The sequence below is a fragment of the Falco peregrinus genome, chromosome 1 (genome assembly GCF_023634155.1).
Source record: "Falco peregrinus isolate bFalPer1 chromosome 1, bFalPer1.pri, whole genome shotgun sequence".
Taxonomy (NCBI): Eukaryota; Metazoa; Chordata; class Aves; order Falconiformes; family Falconidae; genus Falco; species Falco peregrinus.
The window spans coordinates 125,132,255-125,160,219 of record NC_073721.1 but is presented as its reverse complement, the minus strand read 5'-3'; the positions used below and the strand labels follow the sequence as shown (position 1 = coordinate 125,160,219).

The window sequence follows — 27,965 nt, the reverse complement described above, 5'->3', positions numbered from 1 at the left end:
CAGCCCGGAGCCTCTCCTGTTGTCCCTGCAGCCTGCAATCCAAGTCCTTAAATGGCATTTTATGCGCACAACTGCCTCGTCTCAGAGGGTTTGGTGTGCTTATTACAGCCTGGAAAACTGCAAACCGTTGTCTTAAATCACCATAAGGCTTTAGCCAGCCTCCGTATGGAGAAAAGCTTGGGATCGCGACCTGGGATGGCTCTTTAGTGAGCCTTTTCCTAAGAGGCAGGGAGCGAGAAAAGGGCTCAACATAACTATTTTGAGTGCCATGCTTAGGGTTGACTTGTGCCGCCTGCCAGCCTTAGCGCTTCCAATAAAACTCTCCCGCTGCGACCTTTCCCTGAGGACGCGCCCCCACCCCGCCCGAAAGGCCGCTCTGGAAGCGCCTCAGCAGCGCCGCCCCGCCCGCCGCGCTTTGGCGCCAAAACCCGCCGCGCACGCGCCCTGGCCTGGCCGCGGCCGCTTGACCTCCGCTCGCTTCAGCCAACCCGCCCGGAGCTCGCGAGACCTGGCCCTCTCGCGGCACCGGGCGGGGCGGGGCGCGCCGGGCGCCGGGGCTCGGCGGGGCGGGAAGCGCGGGAGCGTGAGGCAGCGGCGGCGGCGCGGGGCCGCGTCCCGAGAAGGCGGGCGGGAAGCCCCGCTCCCCCCCGTCCGCCGGTGCGAGGGGACAGCTCCCCCCTCAGTGCGCAGCGCGCCGCCGGGCTGCTCTGGCCGTGTGCGGGGAGCGGGGCCTTCGTGGCGCCCGGCGGGTGCTGGGGCGGGCCCTCGAGACGCCAGCCGCCTGCCTCAGTGCCCTCCTTCGGCTCCCTCAGCCTCCGTGAGGGGTTCGCAGCCCGCAGGTAGGGAGCTCACCTGCGAAGGTCGGTGTAAGACGGACAGACGCGTTGTCTTCTTGTTACTAGAACTGTCTGAGAAACAACTTTCCCTTAAGGAAAAAAAAAAAAAACAAACAAAAAAAGGTGTTCCTGACGCCTTGGGAACGCAGCCGTGGCGAGACTGGGCCGTCCTAAACCCGGTTGTGCAGATGTGGTAAAGCCGGGAATTGGATTTGTGTAAGGAGCCGGGAAAGGGGAATCCTCCAGCGTTCTGCGTTCCTACGTGGGTAAGCTGTAAATCAGAGAAATTACCACCCACCTCTGCCCCGTAGTTTTTGATTACCAAGGATGTGAGTGGCAAACAGCTGTCTTGATAAGTGCTGGGGTTAAACATCCGTTTCTTTTGTTTTATTCCTGTGACCCGTACCTGCCACTCCCAAGTGACTTTGAGGAGTTTAAACATGACAAACCCTTATTTTATTCGGCCTCCTGAGGCTGGATCGTGTCATCCCTCTGTATGGTATCAACTCTTTAATTTCTATGATGCTATTTGTTCTGGTTGGCAATTTTTTTCTGGTAAAGCTGTGGACATACTGTATACAGCTGATGCCTGTGCTTCTGCAGCAGCTTTTTCTTCTCACTAGTCTTCTGAATGCTTTTGGTATTTCTGGCAGGAGGGGATAAAAAGCTTATCTGCGGCAATGATAGATCCTTTAGAGAACAACTTGTTTGAACTTCCTGATTATGAGAATACAGAAGATGAAACGTTCCCGCCTCTTCCACCTCCTGCCTCTCCAGGAAGAGATGATGCTGAATGGGCTCAAGCTAATGGAGGTGAACACTTGTGACCCCTACAGATCCCATTTTGCAGTATAGACAGTGAAGTGCTGTGAAATCAGTCCTGTTGGTGTTACCCTTCACTACTGGAGTTTACTGCATAAAGATAGTCTTGTGTAGATAAGAAAGCAATCTGTAGAATTTAAATTGTTATTGATTCTACATTTCCAAGCTTGTGGGAGAAGTTTATTTTTGTAGATTCCATGCAAATGTGTACACAAATGAATCTTTATAAAATTCAAGCTCTTCGGACCAAATGCTGCTAAAGATAATTATACAGTGGTGATCTATAGTTACCCTTTATGACTTGGATTTTGGAAAAGGTAAGTGTTGAAGGTAGTATTCCACGGGTATGTTGATAGATTTTGTAGAGTGTGTGACCTAGGAAAAATCCAAGATTCTTCAGGACAGTAAAACTCAGAAATATTTGTATTTGGAAAGATCTCACTCTATACTGAACAAGCTAACAGGAAATATAAAGATTTTCTTTTAACTATTGTTTACTTCTACTCATATTTGCCTGTACTGTTAGATGTATGTTTTCCTTGATCCCTGCTCTGCCTGTACACTAGAAAATAGGAATTTGAATAGATTTAATTCCTTGATATTTAATTCCTGATGTTTGAACAAAAAGTACACCAAGAAATCACTATGATACCTAGCTGCTAGCTCTGAGATGAGTGGTGCCTTGTCTTTTGCAGTCAAATAAAATATATGCGTGATAATCAAAAAGTACATGGACTTTGGTTCTTAAAAGACGTGCTAATTGTGGTCACACATCACCTCTTTCTGTTTCTTGAAGGCGATGCTGGTGGTTTAGGTCTGTCTTTCAGATCTCTTGGTGGAAATTTTGGGACCTATCATTATGTTTATTGACAATTTGAGTTTCTTAACTTTTAGAAGCATCATCTACTCTCGGTACATATCTCATCAGAGATATAATATAAAAGTTCTAAAATTAGGAAACGTCCCTTTCAACGAACCTACTTTGCTACAAAAGTTGAGTCGTCAGTATTACTATTTTGAAGAGATGGTGTATTTCTAACCTGTCTTGTGGGAGGAGCAAGGTGAAATAGGCAGGCGTTTGTTTGGACTGCTGTACCTGCAATGGAATACTTGTGATGCTGTCTTTGATAGCGTAGAAATTTAAAATTTGCATGATGCAATTGTAGTTGATATCGATTGATTTTATACTTAAAGTATGTTATTTTTCTTTATTGGAACCAGATGGAAACCAGCAGTCACAAACAAAGGATTCTGCTGTAGCTACACGGAAAGCAGTCAAAAGGCCAATGCCTAAACTAGATGCCCAGAGGTAATTTTTTACAGAGTATTTCTTTCCTTGATGAATTTGGTATACGGCTGTGGAGAACAATTAAAGTTACTGTGATCCCTGCATGGTCATGGCCAAGTCAAAGATCAGGAGTTTTGGAGATAAAAGTGCCTTTTGCGTGCTGTATCTCAGCCTTTTTATTCCTTGCCTACCTGTATAATGCTGTAACTGGTCAAACTTTCTTGAGTCTCCTTGGGACTTTGTTAACAGATATTTATTATTTATGCATAGGACTCTTCCACTGATGTTTTTAATTTTGCTTCAGATATAGTACGGTAGATTTCTTCCTTTAATTAAGGTCTGCTTCAAAATAAAAACTCAATATAATTGTGATTGTGGGGCACTACCTAAAATAGACTTACACCTGACTTACATACAAACTAGATAAACTGTATAAAGGATTTTAATAGTTTCTTTGCTGTTATCAGTAAAACTGGTGTGAAGTTCTTTATAAGTAATGGAAAGAGTCTGAACTTTCGGTTTCTTCCATTTTAAATAGTCTGATGAAGTTAGTGATACCACAGCGATACCAGAGGGTCATGTGTCTAACTAGTTTTACTTGGCCATTATAGACACTAGAACTGACCATGCAGTTTAAAAGTCCTGGTTCTTGCAGCAGTCCTTATCCTATTTTGTGCATTTTAGTAATGACTTCTAATTCTGTAGATCTTTCAAGGAGAGCTCTGTTCAGAGGAATGTGAGGTATTTTTGTTGGCGCGCTGGTTCTTTTTTGTTTGTTTGTGAGGGAGAAAGTATGAGTTTTAAATACCTTCCCCCATTTCCTATTACCAGGTTAATTTCGGAAAGGGGACTTCCAGCCCTAAGACACGTGTTCGACAATGTAAAGTTCAAGGGTAAAGGGCATGAGGTAAGACATAGTGAGCTTTTGTTTTGTTTCCTGGGAGGTCAATCTAGATTTTGTAGATTGCTGCCCATCTGATATGGGGAAAATTGATGTTACGCACTGGGTAGCCAGCTTTCTAGCAGTGTTTGAATGTACTCTGATGTGGTTTGTAGTTGCAAATTTAAAAAATCAAACATACATGAATGTTTTAACAAAATCTATGTTTTGGTCTTAAAACTGTTTTCGTCTACTCCAAAACTAGAATATCACATGTGTGACTCTTTGTATTGTTCATAGAAAGAGGTTTCTGAAGTTGGAGCAGGCTGGTAAGACTGTCTGCTATGTCAGGAATGCCTTTACCATCTCACTTCGTGGTCTGTTTCCTCTCAGTGAAAATACTTGGCTGTTGTGACACCTCTATCCCAAAGCTTTTAATATTTAAAAAAAAAGTGTGAAATACCACTTAAGCAAAGAGGAAGCAGTATTTTCTCTACAAACTGTCTATGTCTTGGATACATGTATCTTAAAAGATACATTTTAAAGAAAAATAAAAACCTTCTTTTTCTTTAAATATCATCAGACTATTGGCGCACTTGCAAGGATGCCTGTGCATCACTGGTTTACAGAGAACAGTCATGGTATAAATTTTCTCTTTACAACTGGAGGCACAAAGAAACTAGGCAATACTGCAGATCTGACCAAGAATCTTTATTAAATAAGATTTTTTAGATGTACGTTTTTCTGTATGTTCTAAACATTTAAATAAATGCCAGCTGTGGCCCTATGGGGGCCACATTTTTATTATTTTTTTTTCGGTCTGGGTTCAGACCTAGGTTGCTTAAGGGTAACTTGAGAAGCCTGTCAGATACTTTACAGTATATGTAAATGCAGCTCCTGAACCTGAATTGCTGTTTTTCTTATAGCTTGAAATTGCACCTACAGACTTGGCTGTGGGAAGAAAGATTACCCATGCATTCATATTACTTAAATTTTCAAGAGACTTTCAAGCTGCAGATGTTTAATATTTTTAGAAATGTTACTGTCCCGTTTCCCTCGGCAGTCTACTGACTTAGTCAGCTTTTACTAGCTGGATGTCTTCCTTTATGCTCTAGGCAGAGGACCTGAAAACACTCATACGACACATGGAACACTGGGCTCATAGACTGTTTCCAAAATTGCGGTTTGAGGATTTTATTGACAGAGTAGAGTCTTTGGGAAACAAAAAGGAAGTTCAGGTATGTTTCTGTCCGTTTCTCTTCATGTAGTATGTGAATATCCATGCATAGTCTAAAAGGTAGATTTAGGAGAGCAATTACACACCAAAAGAGGCCTTTAAGTTATGCATACTGCTAAGGAGTATTATGTTATTCAAATTAATTTATCTCTTTTTAAAAATGGCTCTTTTCAATATTTAAGTTTACATTTAGCTATAACCTTAGTACTTCAGAGAATTGGCTTCAGCTTTTTCAGGACATCTTCAACCAAAGTAATTTGCTTAAGAGTGCTTGAACTTGTTGGATTTAGGGGGGTGGGTTGGTTGGTTGTTAATGTTTGAACCTCAGAAAGAAGACTTAGGACAAATGCTGCTTCATCTGGCTAGATGGTAGGTGAAGAACTAGGCATATGATCCACAGCTTTAAAAGTTGTGGGTCAAACAGACATGTAGTGAAAGGATTATTTTTTTTCAGAGTAATAAAGTGTAAAAAGAAATTTGGAGTAGTGTTAAAAACATATCTGTAACAAAATCTTTTGTGCAACACTGCTGAAGTATCAGTGCTTTAACCTCTCATTTGCAGACCTGCCTAAAGCGAATTAGACTTGATCTTCCTATTTTACATGAAGACTTTGCAGGTAACGAAGGTATGCTCATTGTGCTGTTTGTTGAGTAGTTCAGTGCTTAAAATTACTTTACTTTCCCTCCTACTGACCAGAAATGAATGAATCATGGTATGTTTTTGTAATGTAGAAGAAATTCTTGAGTGGTTCTCTATTTTAAAACCAAGCTTCTGTGAGACTTCCAATAACAAAACTGAGCTGGTTCTTGTATTAAAATGCTATATATAAATATAAAATAAATAAATGAATTCGTGTGGTGTACTGAAAGGAAATGGAAAGTGGGTATTATTACCAGCATTGTTAGAAATATGCTTCAAAAAAACTGCTAAACCCACAATTATTAAGTGAACATACTGGTTTGTATTGTACTCATATGAGCATGCTGTCTGAAGATTTCTTGGATCTTGTTAATGCAGAAATCAAAGACTCGTGGTACTGTTTATACTACAAGCTGTTGCTGTGCAGTCAGGCTGTAGTGCCCTTTACAGAGAAAGCAGTTATTAATGCTTGTGGGCACCCTTGTGTCTGTTTGTCAGTCTTGGCATATAGCAGCTATTGAGCATTTCTTCTTCCAATATAAAAATGCAGCCACTTAACAAGTAGGTAATTTAAGAGTCTCTTGCAATCAGATTATAGTTTTTAGACTAGAAGGAAATAGTTTTTTTAAATTTAAAAAGAGCAGAGTTCATCTGGTACTTTGAAAGAAACTTTATTAGCAGAAATGAATTTCAGTTGTTCCTAAGATCCTTTGTAGGTGTTCACACTTCCACTGTGAGTCTCTCTTGGAAAATTATCTACCCGTTGTCCAGTTTGTTTTCATGTGAACCTCAGCCTCCAGACAAGCCAGTGCCTGGGGAAGGTCTTCTGGTGGATGAGTTAACAGATGGTGAAGCCTTGCCTCACCTGTGGGACCACCTTTGGGCAGTCAGTGAGATGTGGCTGCCTTCACTGTTGGCTGCATTTGCGAGCGATGGAATGCAGCCGTAAGCAGCCACAAACAGTAAAGCAAATGGTTCCTGCCGACAGTGTCTGTAGAGCTATCAGATTTTTCTGTGCGATGGTTCCATACACTTGTATTTAAATGCGGTTCTGATCTGTTCCTGAACTATGGTAGCGAGAGTACTGCTACAACTGGTCAGTCTTCAGTTGAAAAACTTGTCTTGCAGTTTTGAAATAAAAACTCAAGCTAGAATATTGTATTAAAAACCAAATCCTTGTTGTCACCTAACTTCTGTATTCACAGGCTTAAAGCGGTGGCAGAGGCACAAGCATGCTTGGCCTTAGGTACTCTTTCAGAGTGCTCTGCTTCTCTGTTGGTGGGTGAAGTTTGAATAATGGAGTTGGACAGCCTCTGTTTTGCATGTGTTATGTGGCAAATGAGTTAATATTCCATAATAGTAGCACACTGAATTCAAAACTGACTATTCGGTGTCAATGTTTGAACCTCTGTCTGATTCTGGTAACTAGTCCTGTGGCTTCCCAACAGACAGTGTCCTGTTGATAGGGGTGGGAAGAAAATTATCTGCCCTTTCGGTAAGGTTTGCCTGAATTGACTGCTTTTCACCATCAGGCACAGCTCATGATTGCTAACGTAGTAGACAGAGCTATGCCTCTCCTAAACCAAGGCTTTTATGGTTGTATGTGTGAGATCTCCCACAAGTGTTTGTTTCTAACCAGGTGGTGGAGGGGAGAGCAATGGGCTGGACACCGCCATTGAAGATGAACCTTCCTGCCCTGGAAATGCAGAACAACAACTCGCTTCTCTGTCTGGTACAACTCTTACGGAAGAGCACCAGCAGCGAATGATGAAGAACAGGCAGCTGGCCTTGGAGCGTAGGCGAGCAAAGATGCAGTGTAACAGCCACTCGCAACACAATGGTAATCAACTAGGTAACTTCGGTGTGTAACTTAAGTGGTAATGTTTTAAGGTCAGTAGCCTGGGAAGCTCATACAACTGAGCTGCTGAGTGAATTTAATGGAAATGGTAGTGATTGCTTTTCTAGTAAGTAGCAAAATGTGTAACTGAAACTTAAACTGTTACTGTAGTTGGACAACTCCAAAGCCAAGTCAGAACTGCTCTCCCTACTTAGTTGTCATGCCCAGTTGTGACAGCTTGGTCTTTGAAATGAAACTCAGCTTGCTGGGCATCTCTGGGGCTGGCTTTCCCGCAGACTGATTCTGGTGGTAGAAGCTGCGGTTAAAGACACAGAAACAATGTTTTCTCATGGTAGGAAATTGATTTTTGTTTTGTTTGGGTTTTTTTCAGCAGAGCTCTCCACTAGTTACTTGGCAGAGGAGATTAATACCCCAGGGGCTCAGGATCCTGCTGACTTTATTGAAGACATGGAAGGTACCACAGCTGAGGGTGCGGTTACAGATGCTGAAGATGAAGAGTTGGAATATGCCACTGAAGAGCAGTAACTGTTCCCCATACTTTGGGCCACTTTCTTGACCAGAAGACTTTGAAGTATTATCATTATATTGAAATGTAGCTGGCTCTTTGCATTCTGACTCTGGCAGTCTTCACTGTGACTTCTGTATTGCACAGAGCTTCAAACTGCAGGTGAGCAGCTCTGTACACTGGGAAGCAGAACAAGGCTCTTCATCTGCATTGGAGACATCTTTTCCACCTCCTGCAGCGTTCTTCAGGAAACGTTAATGAGTTTTTTGACCTACTTTGAATTTTGTTTACAGTTGATTTCAGACTGAATTAGCTGGGATGTTGACAGGTGCTGTTTCTATTAAAGTTGTATTGTTTAGGGGGGGTTTAATAGAGGGTATATATAATAGCAGGTGGTGTTATGTCTGAGCAGGTGTCCTGGATTTTTTAACTTGCTTATCAAGTACCTGCATCTTTTTCCTATAAAATGGAAGCTATTAAATTTCAAAAGTCAAACGTGAAATTCTTGTACGGAGCTGTTACAGCTACAGGCCCTGCAGCCTTCCCCAGCCCTTGTGCCCGTCAGACATCTCCCCGGGGACGGGCACAGCCCCTGATACAAACATGCTTTGGCTTTGACCACATGGGTTATCTCCTTGGGCTGATAGTGCTCTCTGCTTTGAGGCTGTTATCCTCCTCTTACAGCCTTGCTTCTCTTGCACACACTCAAGCTTTTTTTCCCTTTTGTGGAATGAACAGTCACTGTGGTAATGGTAAAGCCCTGCGCCACGAGCACAAGGCAGACTGCTGTGCAGAACAGAACCTACATTTCTAGAAACTTAATTAAGACAAGAGCAGCACTTGGATGAAGTAAGTTTGTCACGGGTGTTATTTTATGCTAGATATTTTGCCTGTGTATACAAGTATCTTAAGGGTGAGTGCTAAGAGGACAGGGCCGGGCTCTTTTCAGTGGTGCCCAGAGGCAGGACAAGGGGCAGTGGGCACAAACTGCCTCCCCCGGGGGTTCCACCTGAGTGTGAGGGAAAAATTTTTTACCTTGAGGGAGACTGAGCCCTGGGACAGGCTGCCCAGAGGCTGTGCAGTCTCCTCCTCTGGAGCCATTCCAAACCTGCCCGGCCGTGACCCAGTGCGGCCTGCTGTAGGGAGCCTGCGGCAGCCCGGGCCAGGGCGCTTCCAGCCACCATGATGCTGTGATACGCAGCTGGGGGATTTCAGTAAACAAAATGCTGTGTTCTGGTTAGTATGAAGGAAACTGCTTTTTATATCGTTGTAGCTATGTGTGCAAGGTTGCCGACAGCTGTTGGAAATCCTTAGGTAACTTAATTTTTGGACAACACGGGAAAGTAATTTTTGGAATGATAAGTTAAAAGAATTCATGACACAGTCTTTAGCCTGGAAGTTGAGATTTATCATGTATAAAATCTTTCAAAACTCATACATGTTCATCACAGTCAGATAAAAATAATTCTTATTTAAAATAGACATTTAATTTCTTATTAAAAGGACTTGAATCTTTTAAATAATGCTTTTTAAAAAAAAAACCCAACTTCATGATACAAAGTGAATAGGAGCAGAACATGAACAAGCAGATGTGCTAGGTTATAGTTCAAGTTCTGATGTCAGCTGAAACATCTAATAGTGCCAAATCCCTGATCTCCTCCAGCAGCTGGTACAGGCTTGCCCCCTTGGTCTGGCAGTACTCCTGATAGTCTTCATCAATTGCTTCAACCCTTGCTGCCTCTTGCGCACGCTGGGCTTCGGCAGACTGACTGACTTCTTTTACTAAGTCAGACTTCACCACGTGAAAATTCTGGGAAACCTCTGCATCTGGAGTCTGGTATGGTGTGTTCCTGATTATTTCCAGCTTGATCGTGTCAGCATGGCAGCGGGAAGTCTGCACAAGTATTTTCACCTTAAAAGCAACATAAAAAATAATTTTATTTCTGATAGCGCTATTTCCTTTTACTTCCCTCAGATTAAATACTCACTGTAATATGATCAAAAAGGCTTAATGTAACTGATTCTCCAGTAGTTGTAGTGGAAGTAATTTTGTTCTGAAAACGATGGAGTGATCCAGGCTTCCACTCACAGCTCCTATCACCTTGACAGGAGATGACTAAGCCTTCTTTGTTTTTCATATATGCAGCACCTTTGATTCCATATCTACAAAAAAGCAGGTGAGTACACAGAAACTGTTTTAATGATCTTTACCGTTACCAGTTCTTTTACTTTTGAAACCAACAGATGGCTACCTACGATTATATAAAAGCAACATCAGGGGGCAAACACTGTAGCCTGATAATCTTGCTTCAGGGTCGGTGATGCGCATTGTCAAAGCAAGCCCCAGAGCATGAAGATATTGACTGAAGTGTTTTGAAAGCAGCGAAATAAAATATAGTCAGTGATCCATGATCTTGTGTGTTGGGTGGAGCCTGGAATGCCCTGATAACAGAAGAGAAGCAGCATTACAGGTTCTTCCAGACAGCACGGTGAGGAAAGAGTTCTCTGCTGAAATTACTTGAAGACCAGCAGCATGGCTGCAGTGGGTTGTCTGTAAGGAAGCCTCTCCTGGTTAGGTTCTGGCTCGTTGGCTGTGCAGCCAGCCAAGCCATCTGGAGTGCTGCAGGTGACAGGCCTACATCGAGCTGGTTTATATCCAAGCTCAGTCTGGGGCCAGGATCGAGCAGCCCCTGGCTGTATTCATGGAAGCTGAGGGTATTCATGTAATGGTTTCCTTTACCTAACACCGCTCTAGAATGGTTTTTAGTTCGCTTCTGGGTTTGTTTTTTTAAAGGAGAGATCTTGTGCCTTATTTCTCATACCTGTCAGCCAGCCAGGCAGACAGGGTTGCTACAGTAATGCACACACACAAAGATCATTAAGTAATCCAAACTGTGCAGAGCCAGCAAGGGAAAGGCCAGGTAGTTCTCTTCCCCCAAGGCTGGGGAGCTGGCCAAGGCTTAGGAAGGCAGCACTCTCCAGTTCTGTGGTGCCGAGTGCCTTCTTATATCACTCACTAGTCATTTTTATAACATAAACAGGACAGATTTAGTGCACTTTACAGATTTAAAAGCTCAGAAATTAATAGGTAATGTTAGCATCACACAAAGAGTTGCTTTCTACGACAGAGGCTGAGCTGAGGTAGAGGCACTTCTGGGAGCCCAACTACCATAAACAGCACCATGTAAACATTTCTTCTGTTTCCCTGCTGCCTGCAAGGAGTAGCTGTTGAAAAGGTGCTCCCAGCTGCATAACCTGCAGTCTGTACAGAAGGAAAAGAGTGCTGAAGAATGCATGGCTTTGTGATTTGGAAAATCACTTTCTATTGTGTTTCTTTTTTTAAAAAAGGGAGAAAAAATATTCCAGTCCTTGTTCTGCCTTAGCAGCTGCTTTGGCAGAATACGTCCTTTGCCCTTTTAATGTTTTGAGATACATACTGTGCAGCATAGTCTTACCATTTCCTCATAGAAACTTTTCTTCAGAGTCAAAGCACAGAAAAGCACTGCTTATGATTTACAACAAAAATCTAAAATGCAGTCATCTGTCAACACCAGACCACGCTGCAAACACTTCTTTTCTCAAGGACTGGTGATGTCCTGACAGCATTCTAGTAACACTTCTTATTTTTAAGCTCAGTTCAAGCTCCAATGAACTCACCTTGGTACAAAAACAAGGACACCGTTTGTTCGAATTGAGTAAATAACACCATCTGCTATGCAGCGCTCATCTGTTTCCGGGGTTTTGTCTTTGAAGTACATGCACTGGAAGAGTTCAGTGGACTGTTTCTGAGCACGCTGGGCTGCCTGCAAGCACCCGCCACAAAAAGGAGACAAAAAAATTCTGAATAAATATTTCAACGAGCTTGTTTGGCTTCAATTTCCATAGTTTCTTTTTCCCATTACTTCCTTATCTGTGCCCTAGAAAAATTTTACCTAAAAGGAAATCCTACAGGTAGCACACGTGAAATATGAAGTCACATTTACTACCACCCTCAGAAGAAAATTGACATTTAAGTAAAAAAACCCCAAAGCATTACAAATAAAAATGAAGCGATGCTATGTCATTGTAGAACCCAAAAGGTCAGGACTGCTATCCCATCCACTGGGCAGCATACAAATGTACGGAGACACACTCGATGACCATCTTACCCGGTTTCTGTTATTAATGTGTCTGCACAGCTCCTCAAGATCCTTATTACTGAATATATTACTCTTCACATCTCCTTTAGTTTCCTTCAGAGTTGCTGCTATCAAGAGTCTGTGGACAACCATATCAGCATATCTTCTAATTGGAGAAGTAAAATGAGTGTACTTCTCTAAGGCAAGTCCTACAAATAAAAAAGCAGTGATAAGGAATCAAAGCAATGAAATGCCTCCCCCCAGCAGTTCAGCAATAAGAACGGGAACAGCATAAAAAATGAAGTGACGAGATACCATAATGATGAAACTCTTCCTCAGAACAAGAGCCGGTTGAGAAGTACAACGCGTTAGACATTGCCTGAGTGGCCATAGATCGCAACAGCTGATTTACAACTGGATCCAACGGGTCATTTGCTTTATCCAGAGACTCAGCCAATGTTTTGTTAGACCTGTCAAAAAAAAGTGTTAATTCTGAAGATTATGCCATCTTTGATCAGAATAGCTTATAGGTAAAAATAGCATACAAAACCATGTAAAAATTGATTAATAGGTATTAATGGAAAAATATGAGTGACAAGCAGAATGACGTTAAAACTTTTACCACAGTTTACTAACAGCTCTGCTCTAGAAAAATGTTTACAACCCCTCCATTTTCACCAACAGACCTGTCTCCTGCAACCTGGAGAAGGAAGGAGGACAGGCACAGAGCCCCGTTCCATGCAGCACAAACCAGACGGTGAGCTGCTCCAAAACCTGTCCTATGGGGAGAAGGTGACATCCAAGTAAACAGAGCCACTACTGATGCCTCTCACGCTCTGATGTCCAGAAATGATGCCTCCCAATGTGATGAAGCTCATAGCCTTCTATCATCTTGAAAAATTAATTCTGAATTGAGTCATTTAAAATTACTATATTGCACAGAATTAACTTGATTTAAACAAGTACTGTATTACGCTGCTATTACAGGAAATACGGTGCAAACAAGGCTATTGCAGAGCTTAACCGCTCACAGTGACTGAACAAATTATTTTGGGGTATGTCTGAAATTATCCAGATACTGCCATTTTCAGAACAGCTGGCAGCGTGCAGGCAGCACCTCCTGCTTAGATGATCATCTCCTGCTCACAGGAAGGTTAAGGTAGTGGGTATTTTTAAGAATTGCTATGCAGCATCTATGAACATTGATACTCAGAACTGTAATGATCTGTAATGATAAGATACCTCAATAGTTAATTGCTTAACTTGAATTAAGTGCTTAAGATAAATAATAAAAAGATACCGTGTGTCCATTGAGAAACCTTTGGCACTGGCACATTCTCGAAGTTCAGTGAAAAATTCCTGCCGTGGTGGGGGGTGTTGACGCAATAGAGCTTGGTGAGGAAAATTTTCTGAAATCTTTTTTGCCACCCAGTGGTTGGCAAGAATCATACATTCCGCTACAGTCTCATGCACCTCCAGCGGCTGCTTAGGGATGAGATCGTGGATATTATGTTTATCATCCAGTTGCACTCGGATTTCTACCCCTTCCAGTTCCAGAGCACCACAGCTGTTCCGCTTAGCTCTAACGTGTCGGGCTATATCGGTGAGTTTTGATATTGCCCAAACCAGTTCAGCCACCCTGGTCTGTCTTGTTCTTTCATCCAAGTTTCTCAGCTCTGGGATATCACCAACAACACTAGTGTCTCCATCTAATAATCCCTGTGCTGCTTCATAAACTAGCTTGTACGCAGATCGAATGATGGTTTTGTTGTAGCAGACACTCAGAATTTCGTATGATTCTTTTTCTAGCTCCCACAAGACACTTACAGCATACCTGAAAGATAAGATCACAATTCTATAAATAGTTCTAGTTGACTTAAACTAGCATTTCAAGCACATCCAACTGTTACACATTTACAAGTTCAATTATGGGGTTTTTTTTTTACAGGAAACATCTTTTTCTTCATGAAACAAACCAGCGCTCAGCAATGCCACTAATTAATGCACTTCCCTCTCTCTCTCATGTATCATAACTTAAATGAGGACCAGCTACATCAGCAGCATTTTCAATCCATCTGTTGAAGCAGAGTACCCCTAAGATATAAGGCCACATCTATTTTAAAGCACAGCTACACTGCAGCAGTTATTTTTCTTCATTTTTATTTTCAGTCTGATGCATTCACAATGAATATCTGCACCCTGCATATCTTCATGCCAGCCAGCCAACTAACCCTGTAAATTGTAATAAAACAGGCTAACAGCATGTTTGAGGAATTGGACAATAGTGAAAAAAGCAACCATTCATATGGGTACATGCCCTCCAGACCAACACCCATGTCAAAAAACAAATGAAACACAAAGATGCCTTCACCTTTAGGCTGCTGTTTAAAAATAATGTGAATTGCTAAGGGTATAGGTAAACATTATGGGAGAATGAGACAGTCATTGTATAATACTGTATTTCTGCTTTTTGTGACTCCTTACTACTTCGCTTACAAATAGTAACAAATAATTCAAAGAACAAGTGCACCTAACTGCAAAGAGCAGTTACTATGGAATAGGTTAACACTAATGTTAACATTTTTGGGCACCCACAAAGTGTTCACAATGGGTGGGAAACTCACCCTCCACACACAATTAATTCCCCCTCCCCCAGCCAAATCAGTTTCTCATACAGTGACACGACTGCTAAGGACAGCCTAAAAGCAGCACTGGGAATCTGCAACTGGGGCAGAATTGGGGAAGACTCACCCTCACTCTCTCTTTTGTAGCAGCATGGTGAGAATATAAAACTGATCATAGAATTACAGAGGTGGATATTCAGTATTTAGAGTTAACTCCCCCTGAAAAAAATGTCTACATAAAAAAAATAATTTGTGGTGCTCTCTGGAAACCTCAACAGGGCTAATGTAGGTATGAAACCTTGCTTTTGCATCAGAATTAATCTGTCAGTAGTTAATTTAATCCAAGAAAAGATTTAACATTGATGAAAGGTAAATATTACAAGAGTTCTTCTAATGGGGCGATGTGCCCACAACTAATGATTTCAGGAATGCATTTATCTTGTTTAAAAAAAAGGTCCATGCCTCAATCTTCTCAGTGATCTCATTGTTTGAATCTTGCATGCACTACCTCTACGTTCAGCTGGACTGTCCTGCTCAAACGAAATGCTTCGGCAGGGTAAAGCATTACAAAGTGTTCACCCTACCTAACTATTGTAGATTGAAAAGTATTTTTTAGTGTACGCTGTTCTTTCAGTTGAGGATTTAGTAATAACGCAGAAACGTCCAACCAACTGATAAACACAGAGACTGGCAGTGATAATGAAATTACTTCTAAAAATCTCCTTCCTCAGAAATATTATAAAATCTTACCTATCAACTCCACTAAGAAGAGAGCATATGTCAGCACTCAAGACAGAGGGCAGCATGTCATAACGACGATCCGCTAAATAGTAAGTTGTTGCCCTGAGGAATAAAATACATTTACTATTGTTTTCACAAGGACTCATTGGTGCGTATCTCCCAAGCACTTTGGGGTATAAGCATAGCTTCACCAAAACAAGACACAGCATGATTTTAAAAGGTTATTCTTACAGAACAAACACACGTGCAATACCAAAGTCAACTTATTAAGGCCAGAACTGGGGCTGTACAAAACAGGCTCAACTAAGAAGAGATCATTTAATGGCTATACCTAACGTCTCTGCTCTACAGTTTACATTTCTTTGCATCTACAAAGAATACATTTCATAAAGTGATTCAGCAGTTTAAGTTCAAAGCAATGGCAATGAAAGTAAAAAAGGAATGCACTATCTGCCATATTAAAACACAAGGTTGAATATTACAACATAAGCCTGCCAACTACCTCTAGAATTGAATTCATGTAAGACTTAATTCCATTTTGTGGGTGTTCTGTGTGAAGATTCACCCCCCTTGGAATGCAAACACGTGGTTTGTAAATACTTCAAATCTCAAATGTTGAAGTAGACTATAAAGCAAACAGTAGTGATTAGTGAAAGATAAACCTAAACTGTAACTCTGTGGAAAAGAGCAATTTCATAGTAAAACAGCAAAGCAGTAGGTCAGATAGCAGTTTCTTCCCCAGCAGGCCTATTTTATCCAAATAAATGCAGAATACCATTAGTTACACATTAGTTTTAATATGCTGTTTTCATGACGTGAAAGAAGAAATAATGTTTCCTTCCTTCCAATATTTCTTAATGTTTCCTTAAGGCAGCATCACAAACTTCTAAGCTAAATACATTTTCCAATTTTTAGAAAATAATTTACCTTGCTCTGGCCTCAACATCAGTGTAAGAATTTGCTGCCACAAAATGGGTTACATCTGCAATGTGGACACCTAACTCCAGATTCCCATTAGGCAGAGTTCTAAGGGAGAGTGCGTCATCCACATCCTCGCAGCCTTTTGGGTCAATGCTGAATATCAAGTGTGTATCTCTCAAGTCAAGACGTTTTTTTTCCTCCTCAGGATTCACCTTCCATGGATTCTTTGAAGAACTCACTGGCATTTCACTCATCTGTATAAAAAGATGATTGATGACTATCTTCTCTACAAAAACAAGCCAGCCAACAAATTAATTTAGCTTTTCTTTTTCTACACTTTTAATTGTTTTGCATGCTTTTTCATCCCTGACAAATTCTTCTTTCCTTCCATTTTCCACGTCAGTCTATTACATGTACTTTACGGAAAGTACAAAACAGAACTGAGAAGAATGCTACAATATTGTGGTGATATTGCAGCTCTGGCAAACATAACCACTGCATGCTGGGGTTTTTTACATTCTTTCTCTTTCAATTAATTGTAAGTATAATCAAAGTAAGTTATCTATGAGAGCTGGTTGCTCTCCTGGTTGAAGACAAAAGGATTTAAGACAATGATTTCAGTAGGACCAGGCCTTTAGGATCAGTCACATAAACACATATTGAAGACAGCAATATCTTAAAAGTCAACCTCAAATTACAATTAAGAATTGTCATCTCATAGCGAACAGATTATCTTAAAATCACTCTTGATTTGAAAATTTGTAGTACCATAGAACCACTGATCCAAAAGTAATTTCAGAAAAATTATCTATAAATAGTTTTCAGCTTTCAAAAACCTGTTGGCAACTAAGGCATTCAGCTCTAAGAGGGTCCCCCTCTTTGAGAAACAAGACCCTGGAAATAAACAGAAGAGAATGTATCTAATCACAAAGACTAACCTGCATTTCTGAGAAAGGGGCAACACAAATGCTGTTCTCCACCAGAATAGCTGCAATTTCTCCCTCAAGATCTCCAATTCTTCCTAGCACTCTCACAAAGTGTCCATTTGGATATACGGAAGTTGACTCCCAAGAATCAATACGCACGACAACTCTATAATCCTGCAGCAAAACAATTGTTAGAACAGCAATCTGTTCCTGACAAGCAATCAGGGGAAAAAAAATGCTATCCAGAGTCTAGCAACTCTAAAACCTCTATAGAAAGGAAAAAGAAACCCACACAATGAGAAGCATACAAGCAAATACTGAGAATTACATTTCTTTCCTGTCCAAGACACACTTGAGGTCATTACATGGAGAATCTCTATCTTAAAGTATAAAGAATGAAAGCAAAACCAAGAGGTACACAATTATTCTTATACCAGAAAAGACACAATTGGAATTTACTTCTTGGCCATGAAGAAGTACTTAACACTACAAGGTAAAAGCAGACAGGAATGAACAAACTTCTCTCTACAGCAATGGCAGGTTAATCATCGTAATACATTATCAACTTGTTGAAAAGCTCTCCCTACTGCTTTCATGAAAGTTATGTATAGTCACAGCTCCAATAAAGCCACAAGAGCTATTACAATTTACACCCCCAATATGACCTTTAATTTATCAGAAAAAAAACAAAGCAAGTAGTATATAAATGCTCAGGGTACCTGGACTGTGGCCCAAACTCAGAACTCAAGGAAGCTTTAGTACCTGAAGCTGACGTGGTTTTCACCAGAATTGAACATGTTCCTTCAAGGCAGAAATTGAACTATTCTCAGAGACTTAACTTTATTAATAGTTTTACCCATGTTTTTGCCAAGGAAATCATTAGAGCATATACACCCACACAATTTTGTAGGAACACAGGATAGAGAAAGACTTCAAATTACCTGTAATGCTTCAGCCTGCTGGGTACTGATCCGAATTTTGGGAATTCGGTAGTCCCAAGGTGTAACAAGGATTTTCTGAGCGTTTCTGCCCTGGGACTGGGTCTCTTCTTTAGAGGGGAAAGTGACCACATAGTCCCTCCAGTTCTTCTGAAGGATTCCAACAACTTTACCTTTTAATAGGGGACATTGTTGGCTGTACATTAAAGAGTTAAACAGGAACATGAAAGCAAGTATGTGGGAGGTACAGAAGATTCATTGCTTTGTAATATGAACTAATGTGTCCACAAATCTGTACTACACTTGCTAACAACATATGGTATTGCAGACAACAATACAATAAATTATCATTGGCACAGCTAGAATTTAATGAGCTTTTATTTATGCAGACTAACTCACTGTATAGATTTCAACTGACACAGTACATAAAGTATTCAGAGAGATTCCCACCACGACTGAAACGTGGCCAATTCTAGTAAAAATTACAGAACATTCTTAACAGCAAAAATCAAGATCAAATAGCATTTTCTTGCAGGAAGAGAATTAACCTCCTAAAACTTTTAACTCTGACCTCAGCAAACTTTGAAGATGTAGCTATACTTGCGGAGTAATATTTTCAAGTCAGGCTCTAAGTTTCCATGGTACACAGGCATGTCACATTTTAACGGGAGTTCGATACTTCACCTAACAAAATTTTTTTTTCATCTTGAACATTATTTATCATCAAGGAGTTAAAAGGATGCTGTTATCTTTCTGTGTAATCAACAATGACAGTTGAGGATTCGAGCACACCCTCTGGTAAATTAGTCTGTATTAGAATGTTAGTTCGTCTCTTGAAGAGCTGTGAAGAGTGACAGCATGCATTTGGGTAGCAAAGTATTCCAAACTCAGTATTTCTGGAAGAGAACTACAATAATTCAGCTATTTCTGAGAATGAATTTGAAGGAAAACAAAGGGGTGGGTCACATATAGAAAGAATTTAGTGGCCTTCTTGTTGGGATATGTTAGAACGCTTTCATTTGGGATAACCACTTCAAATTTACTAAGGTGCAAAAAATGTGACAATCACAGAAATCAAGGGGACTATGTAATAAAGAGTGCAACACAGCTTGGACCAAGGAAGTGAGGTAATCTTAACAAAGCATTTCATCATGCTATCTACTTTACCTGTGGGCATAGGGTCACCAGTGGTGTCTGCAGGTGCTTTATCCTCACTCTCATTTTCACAAAGGGCAACAGTCCTTCCTTTCCATTCATGCAAAGGCAGTAACTCAACAGCTACCACATCACCATGGATTGCACGGTTTCGAGCTCTGGCCTCATAAATAAGGATGTCACTTTGGAGTTCTAGATTTAAAATAAAAAGAAACAGAACTATAAATTGTTAAAATATCCAAGTTCTTCCACTCTTGGCAGCGTTCTGCTGAAATAACAGAAAATGACATTTGCAATATATTTTTTTTTAAAAAGGACTATTGGCAAGTAATTAATATTTCAAGAAAATTAACCCCCCCTTTTTTTTAAAAGGAGATATTACACAATTCTGTAAGCCAACTCTTGGATGAAAAGCAGCATAGGCTGGCTGAGTTCATTGTTTTTAAGCAGCAACTTTAAAAACACACAACATAGTTAAAATTGTGGAAACCACTGCCACAGGATTCTGAAGAGGATCCAGAATAAAGAAAGTTTTTAAAAAACTATTAGTAAATCAAACACTGGTTGACTGCAGGGCCTGTCATGGGAACATTTGAAAGTACTTATTACTGAAAGCTGAACTAAGTACTGCACAAAATACTTGCACAAAGATCATGGGCTGTTCCCTCAAAGGTATTTATTACTAACTCATACCAGAAAGACAGTACTGGTGTTCCAATCTGCTCCAAAAGGCATTTTTCCTATTATGTTCACAATGACCAACTTCCTAATCCTGCCAACATCTATGCAAACACTTATTTCAGTCAAATGAGTGGTCACCTGAAGGCAGAACAAAGCACAGGGATAATAAATTTGCATCAGTATTCAACCTCCAAAAAGATCTAGGGAAACCTGTTAGCAGGACAGGAGTCCAAAACACAGCCGAAGGTACTAAGAAAGATGAAGCAGGACATAAAGGGTATTGCTTTCTCAAGAGGCCCACCCTCTGGGTTATCTTCAGCCTCCTTTCTGGCCCACGACAATAACTCAAGCATTGCAGTATCTTAGCTTTCATCTTGTTTAGTAACCGGACAGCTACATACGTATGGCTACACAGCTTCATGTAAAAAGCACAGACTGTGTCAAAAAGGCATTGAGTACATCCTCTCATTGTCTTTTCACCTGTTTCTTTGCTGCCAAATCCCTGAAGTCGAACAAAAGCTTCCAGTTGTGCTCTATGCTTATTGACATTCAGTGTACCCTAAAAGAAAATAACAAACCAATAAACAGAATGAAACAGTCACACCTCTAAACTGCCAACTTCAAAATATAAAATGTTGGGGGTTACGATTATTTTTACATAAAATAGTAGTCATTATTGATAAGTGGGGTATTTTGAACACAACTGTTCTCTCTATAGGGGGAAAAGATACGATGCAGAACTTCCAAGTACTTGCTTCTGGAAAAGAAAAGGAAATTCTTTTAAATGCTCAATTTAATTGTGAGATGGTAAAGATCCTTTTATTCAAAGCATAGGCAGTGCAAGATTACTTTTGCTGCCTGCCTTAATATAGAATCTGGAGTTACTCCTACAAGAAAACCCTCATTATTTTTGTTCATATTCTGTTCTTGCCTCGCTGCTGAAATTGTCAAGAAAGAAGGAAATTACTACCCTAATTCTTTAAAGTATTTTTAAGACAAGGACACTTGTCCACCAACAATCCATAGTACAATGGATCTGTAGCTGGTACAGTTCTGTGGTTTGGATTTAGCATGAGAATAATGTCGAGAACACACAGATGTTTCAGTTTTTGCTAAGCAGTGCTTACTCGAAATCAAGGACTTTTCAAGTTTCCCATGCTCTGCCAGTGAGCAGGTGCACAAGAAGCTGGGAGGGAGCAGAGCCAGGACAGCTGACTAGAACTAGCCAAAGGGATATTCCATACCATAAAATGTCATGCTCAGTATATAAACTGTGGGGAGTTGGCCAGGGGCTGCTGATCACTGCTGGAGGACCGGCTGGACACAGGTCAGTGGGTGGTGAGTATTGTGCATCACTTGTTTGGTTTTTTCCTCTTGAATTTTATTCCTCTCTCCCACTCTCCTCTTCATTACAATTATAATTCTTTTCAGTTATTAAACTGTTCTTATCTCAGCTCATGGGTTATACCTTTTCCTGATTCTCCTCCCCATCCCACTAGGGCAGGAGGGGGAGTGAGTGAGTGGCAGCGTGGTACTTACTTGTTGGCTGGAGTTAAACCATGACACTGACCGAGAGATCTCTGTACAGTATTATTTATATTTAAGAATGAGATCTAGCTGCTAGTTTCTCAATTTAGAGGTGTATCACATATCAACCTGAGGAAAAATCCATAGCAAATTTAATATTCTAAATTACTAATTATGATTTTAACTTCTCCAAGACAAAAAAGAATCCATGTGTTCACAAGATGAAGTAGGGGAAATACGGAGAATCCTAATGCCTTCCATCCTCTTACTCCTGTTTTTTTTATTTTCTTTCCTCTCCCCACTATAGCAATACTTCTTCAGGTAACCAGTCTAATTCAGGCAACTAAAGAGACCAAGCACAAGACTGCACTGTTCTCTGTATGCTCTCTATATAGCAAATGACCTGTATGTATCTTCCAGATTTGATTCCAGCTTCCAATATTTCCACAGGTAAGTGCTCAGGATATTCTTTCCCATTGTTTTCTTGGCTTTCACTCTCCCGTTCACGCCGAGCTTGAAGTATAGAGTCAAAGAGCTCATGGGCAGCCTTTAAGTCAGGCCAAAAGTTATCCAAGTAATTCTGTGTGCACATACATAAACAAACATGAAATATTTAGAGATCTGTTCTTTGAATAATGCATTTGGAAAGCCCATAATGGACAAGAGCTGTCTCAAACGCTAACTCAACTAGCACTTCCAAGTGGTAATGGTGTGTTTGCTCTAAACACCACAGATTTGTTCCAGGTTCAACCTAACTCATTTGCTAAGTACAACAAAGGAGGCATGACTGTTAAGACAGCATCCTAGACTAGAGATTCAAAAACTTTTTCTACCAATATACCCAATTCAGGCCACATACTTCTTGCAAAGTGCCATAACAGAAAAATCAAACTGGCAACCCACTATTATGTTTACACTTCTTACATGACTTTTTATGCTACATTTGCTCCACTTCCCATTGTCTCATAGCAGTTAAAAAACTCAAGCATCATCATTTAATATAGCTTTAAGGTAAATCTGTTTGGTCCTGTTTTTACTTAATGTCTTTTCCCAGCTAAACATAAACATGCCATCCATATAACCTACTGAATACAAGCAGTATCAGAGATCAACAACTAAATGCAGAATGAATTATCTTCTCATGCACCACTGTATCCTAAGTAGTCAAGGCTAAAGTAAACTGGCAGAATAAGGCTGATGGATATTTATGCTACAGCTGTTTATGGACTGCTTGCACTAAAGATTTAGGCAGCTGGCTGAGGTAACTGATCATTGTTCACCAATGCCAAATTCTTTAAAAACAAGGAAAACAACGAGAAGGGCTCCTAAGACAGATGAACTCTAGCTTTAAAGCTGCCATTTTTCTTTTCAGTTCTCTGGTTCGCTCACTGCCACCATTTTTTATGACATTCCCATGACTGACATCTTTGCTTTCTTTGATAAATGAAGACATGAGTTACCATCATAGTTTTCTTAAACATAAAGTCTGAAATGATCCGCACCATACATTGGGCTTTAATGTACTTGCTTCATCCATTTGATATAGCATAAAGGAAACCACCTTCTACTTTTCTGGCATGTTACCTTGAAGGAAATCACAAACACTCCTTCTGTTTCATTTCCATACTGCCTGATAGCATCTTCATCTTCTGTAACCATAACAACTGGCATCTGACCCAAGCAGTGATTATAGTACCAGACTGCTGCATTGTAAATACTCCTAGAAAAGCAAAGTTTGAAATAAGGTTTCCGATATATCTCATTTGCTACTTGCAAGACATTTGCCAGCTTTGTGTGAACAAGATTTTGGTTTAACACGTATACTCTTGAGATATATACACCAAGCTATATAAACCTTATATCTGCAAAAATTTTTATGCGCAGTACATAAGCACCAAGAGACCAGAGGAAAATGAAATGTTTCCTCTCCAATATATCTGCTTGTGCCCTAACTGCAATGTAACATACTGTTCCTCTGAGGGAAAGTTTGTAAAAAGCAAGCTGGCACTGCCAAGACTCCAATGCTATGGTGTTTACAGGCTATCAGATATTACATCTAACAGTCCAGTAAGGTTCACGTGATATATTTATTATGCTAAAGCATCCTTTAAAATGGCTGCGCACCTTGAAAATGATCCAGCATTTTTTAATTCAATTGCATTGAATTAAGTACATTTTTGTCTATGTTTCTAAGAAAACAATGTTGACACTTTCTTAATCACAAATGGACAATCTAGACTTTCAGTTATTGCCAACTGTTCCGGAGCTAAGCAGAGCAAGAGTGTGAACTCTTATGTACACAATACATGCTAATATTCCTAAATACATTATCACAATGTTGTCCAGTGTAGTGCTACATAAGTTAAAACAAACCTGGTCTGCCATTTCTCCATGGATTCTCCCTTCTCTCTTGGCAAGTAAGAATGCTGGTGGAACTCATTAGCAAACACAATACAGTCATGACGGGCATCCTTTACTAGATTTCGTAACTTGTTGTACAGTCTGTAATATGAAAAAGGTAAATATTGTCTTGTGCTTTCTTTTGCTAATGTTATTTTAACTCCAGATGAAAATACAGCTGAAAAACTCAAGGCAAGGTATTGTCACGCACAAAGAAATTATCTCATTGAATTACATCACTGGTGACAAAACCTAAAACATCATCTGTAAGTGAGCTTTTCATGATTTCCATTATCAATGCTTCTGACTTTTAAACATTTGTTATTCAATGAGCCCCACAAAACACTGTAAGTATTTAGGAACTTATTTTGTCACTGCTGGGACAAGAGCTATTTCTTCAAAGGCATTTGTGTTTTAGAAATGTAGGAAGACTTTGGTAACACTCTTAGAGGCTATGGCAATACATCGGTTAATGTCTGGTAAGGTAAATACTACATAACAGTATTAATTGCTCCCCATAGACAAGTGCTCAGTCTTTAATACAGCAAACCAAAAACATGTCACAATCTGGTTGTGGCACATGATCCATTGCTACTGCAAAGTGTCCTCAATTCCTATCATAAGCTATCTGACTAGTTAATAATGCTACAGGTTTAATATTGTTCCTATCAAGCAAAAACTATGACACATTGATGTCCATGGACCACAAAGGATTACAGCTCTTTCCCTTCTGTAAAAGTATATTATAAAGACACTTGAAAGACCCAAAACCAAATTAAGCACAGTATATTTGCTGACTTTGGGTTACTGACACTTGCTGACTTTGGGTTACTGTGCTTAAACATACACTTCACAAGCTAGTATCTTTTTTTCAATCTGATTTTAAAATAAGATATAATAGGATAAGTACCTGCGTCCTTTTTGATGTTGCACAGCTTGACATGCTGTCTGCATGAAAATAGTACCCTTCAGCTCTGGAAACTCGAGAATCTCAAGGTAATCTTGAACAACCTTGCAGTCGGGGACAACATAATGTGTAACATCATCTGATAACAATTTGCCATCTAAAAAATAATCCAGAATTTAAATGTTTAAACTTTCAGTGGCAATACTGGTTTCTTAAAAATACTTTCAGACGTCAGGAAATTAGAGTTGTGTAATCTCAACAGTATACATACCTCTTTTCTGAATGAACAAAACTATGACTACTGTGGTACAAGCTCTAAAATTTATGAGATAACCCTTTTGCATCCACTGATGCCAAAATTTAGTGCAAATTCTATCCAAACGAGTGAAAAAGATCCACTTGCTTTATGAAAAGGATGGAACTTAAAGAGTGCAGGTAGCAGTCTTTTTTCTGTACTTCCATACGAAGAAAGACAATGTATACCTGCCACAGAAAATCTTTTCATGGCATTTTCAAAGGGTATAGAATTATGGATACTTCTGTTACACTGCTTCCACAGATATCTCTATTAAACACTATCCATTTATAGCAGGCTCTTTTTATGTATCTTTACAAAAAAGAATACAGATAAGGGTGTATGTGGAGAAAAGCAACGCTACTGCAAAGAGATGTTATTGAATCTAAACTATTAACCATCATTATTTATTTCCTCTAAAGAGATTCCATCCCTTAGGAACACACCATCAAAATACCACGAACAACCATCACAGATGACATCTTAAAATGTACCTAAAACCTGATGAGTTTAATTGCTTTAGATGTTTCAAAGATTACCCAATGAACTTTTGGGCGGGAGGGGATCTGTATTTTCTCTCACTGCCTATTCATCCCTTATGACTTTATAAACACTGAACTGCTGAACTTACCGCAGTGCAGGCAAATTATATATAATAAAAGTATATAGATTTTGACAAGTTATGTTATTTTCACGTACTTCTCAGAAGCTGATGCGGGACAATCTGTCTATTAACTGTGATCACTAGAAGTGTGAATCCAGTAGGCACAACTCTGCATACAGTAATATGGCTACATCTCACACTGAAGGCATATAATGGATGATGGCAGAATGCATACAAGAAAGGTAATATTTATCAATAATTCAGAAGAGCATTAAAAGTGAAATGTCACTTGAAGATTTATGTAATCTGCCCATATTAAGCTATCCTTGCCTAACCTATACATCTAGATCAGAATAACTTCTAAGTAGGCACAGCACACTACAAGTATCTGTAGATGTGATTTATGCAGGCAGTCTCTCACAGTGCATGAAATAAGTTTGCTCAGCACACTGTGTAGAGTCAGGAATGAAAACAAATGTTCACCTCACTTCTGAGTTACCTAGAATAATTACAAAGGGACATATCCTGACACTTGCCTGCAGCACAATTTACATTTAAGTCCAGAAGAGGGGAAGTTAGGCATGGCAAGAGAGGCAAGACTTTTTTTCTGGTATGTGCCTGTAACTTATCCTTAAGGAATTAATAACTAAATGCAATACACTGGGGAGCAGTAACTATCACTGGCCCTGACATCCTGGATAGCAGTAATATACTGCACTACCTTCTGCTCGCAATTACCATGGGCACCTAATTCAAAAGTGACAACATCTATGTCAATCACAGTTCAGAAGAAGGAAAAAAACCCCAAAACTATAGAGTGGAAATTCTCCACCTTTTCTTTTAGGTAAGCAGTTAAGCAAACAATTTGGTCGATTCAAATAGGCTGGATATTATGTTATTTGCCAGTTTCCTGCATCAAATAAATTGTGTTATTTAACAAAACCAAAAAAAACAACCCCTTAAATATCAGCCAAAGGTCACATGATGATCTATGATGCACATAATAGCACCACGGTATGTAAAAACAACAACAAATCTAGACATCACAGGGACTGGCAGTCTTCCCGTGTCTGAAATGACCGGATATAACACAGGCAATTACATTTAATTACTTAACAGAAATCACTGCTGATGCAGAGTTAGTCGCTTCAAGATAACGGCTTGGCCCCACTGCAGTACTTAACAGGTATGTACAGCATTTAATTAATGGTATAAACCACCACCCTGAAAAAACTAATACATTTTTTAAAGATCTTTGTAAAACAGGGAAGTGTGAAACTTGCATAATCCTTTAGCCTTTTATCACTGTCTGTAAACTGCTCACAGTTAAATCCTGTAACAATCGACTTCTCAATTCCTTTTTCTCTTAATGCCTGGTTTATTTCCGACAGGTTTTGCTTTGAAAGGGTACTTTTGCTATAGCCTTGCTTTGGTACCGTCTGTTTTTTCCACGACTTTTACGCCGCTCTTCCGCACCGGTGGTGGCCGGCCCGGGAGGGCCATGGGGGGCCTGGGGCAGACCCCAGCACCCCGCAGCCCACCCCGGCCCCCTCCCGCCGTTCTCTCTCTTTTTATTCATGGCTCGTCCCGCTCGCTGCCCCCCCTGAGCTGCTCCCCGCGCCCGCACCGGGGTCCTGCCAGCTCCAGTCAGGCCTCCGCGTCCCGGCCCTCCCCGCCTGTCATCACCTCAGCCCAGGCATCGCCCTCTGCACCCAGCTTTGGCCTACGGAACCTGAGGCACAACGGCCCCCCCTCCCGGGGCAAGCTGCCCACTGCTGCAGCTCGCCCCCGGCGCGACCGTGGGTCTGGCGCCCCGGATCCCCCCCGCCTTTCCTCACAGGAGCCCCGACCCCAGCCTCCCGCCGCCGGCCCCCTCACCGCGAGGACAGGCGGCCGGGCACAAGGCGCTGCGGCACGGCACGTCGGGGCGCAGGTAGTGCTCCCGCACGACGCGCACCGAGCGGCCCTGCTGGCCCCGCAGCTGCAGCACTTTCTCCGTGCGGAGCATTGAGATGGCGGGAAGCGGCAGCCCCTCGGCCAGGCCCGCCGCTCCCAGAGCGCT

At 40.7% G+C, this 27,965-nt stretch overlaps 2 protein-coding genes and 1 non-coding gene across 9 annotated transcripts; 2 read left to right on the top strand and 1 right to left on the bottom strand.

Annotated features, from left to right (window-relative positions):
* Positions 1 to 532: 532 nt before the first annotated feature.
* Positions 533 to 10,097, top strand: TIPIN (TIMELESS interacting protein). 7 transcript variants are annotated; one of them, XR_008749073.1, is made up of 9 exons: positions 534 to 1,102; positions 1,490 to 1,649; positions 2,880 to 2,967; positions 3,778 to 3,853; positions 4,942 to 5,064; positions 5,626 to 5,689; positions 7,343 to 7,555; positions 7,932 to 8,228; positions 9,733 to 10,097. XR_008749073.1 is itself a non-coding variant. In XM_027783353.2 (8 exons), exons 2-8 carry the CDS (start codon positions 1,517 to 1,519, stop codon positions 8,084 to 8,086), a joined length of 843 nt encoding a protein of 280 aa, XP_027639154.1. In that variant the 5' UTR covers positions 533 to 1,102; positions 1,490 to 1,516; the 3' UTR covers positions 8,087 to 8,568. The 7 variants fall into 7 exon arrangements, 6 of the variants coding, with proteins under 6 accessions (XP_027639154.1, XP_027639152.1, XP_027639153.1 ...); XM_027783353.2 differs by lacking the exon at positions 9,733 to 10,097 and having other exon boundaries at positions 533 to 1,102; positions 5,626 to 5,680; positions 7,932 to 8,568; XM_027783351.2 differs by lacking the exon at positions 9,733 to 10,097 and having other exon boundaries at positions 534 to 839; positions 7,932 to 8,568.
* LOC114011491 (small Cajal body-specific RNA 14) lies at positions 6,601 to 6,737 on the top strand. The gene has a single exon (XR_003553419.1). It is a non-coding gene; the product is annotated as a small Cajal body-specific RNA 14 (non-coding RNA).
* DIS3L (DIS3 like exosome 3'-5' exoribonuclease) lies at positions 9,453 to 27,965 on the bottom strand. Its single transcript, XM_005235091.3, has 17 exons — positions 27,782 to 27,965; positions 25,008 to 25,161; positions 24,071 to 24,199; positions 23,282 to 23,417; positions 22,101 to 22,277; positions 20,651 to 20,729; positions 19,502 to 19,681; positions 18,338 to 18,507; positions 17,409 to 17,570; positions 16,477 to 16,724; positions 15,559 to 15,651; positions 13,485 to 14,018; positions 12,500 to 12,654; positions 12,215 to 12,393; positions 11,724 to 11,869; positions 10,055 to 10,229; positions 9,453 to 9,978 (listed from the first exon to the last, which is right to left on the bottom strand). The coding sequence occupies exons 1-17, from the start codon at positions 27,909 to 27,911 to the stop codon at positions 9,673 to 9,675; spliced, it is 3,153 nt and encodes a 1,050-aa protein (XP_005235148.2). The 5' UTR covers positions 27,912 to 27,965; the 3' UTR covers positions 9,453 to 9,672.

Excerpts from the sequence above, each read along its gene's own strand:
- DIS3L (XM_005235091.3), bottom strand. The coding sequence starts at position 27,911 with ATGCTCCGCACGGAGAAAGTGCTGCAGCTGCGGGGCCAGCAGGGCCGC. Across the intron at positions 17,571-18,337 it reads AGCAGGCTGAAGCATTACAG|GATTATAGAGTTGTCGTGCG; the intron begins GTAATTTGAAGT and ends GTTTTGCTGCAG. Across the intron at positions 11,870-12,214 it reads ACATTAATAACAGAAACCGG|GCAGCCCAGCGTGCTCAGAA; the intron begins GTAAGATGGTCA and ends GGGTGCTTGCAG.
- TIPIN (XM_027783351.2), top strand. The coding sequence starts at position 1,517 with ATGATAGATCCTTTAGAGAACAACTTGTTTGAACTTCCTGATTATGAG. Across the intron at positions 1,650-2,879 it reads ATGGGCTCAAGCTAATGGAG|ATGGAAACCAGCAGTCACAA; the intron begins GTGAACACTTGT and ends TATTGGAACCAG. Across the intron at positions 5,065-5,625 it reads GAAACAAAAAGGAAGTTCAG|ACCTGCCTAAAGCGAATTAG; the intron begins GTATGTTTCTGT and ends TCTCATTTGCAG.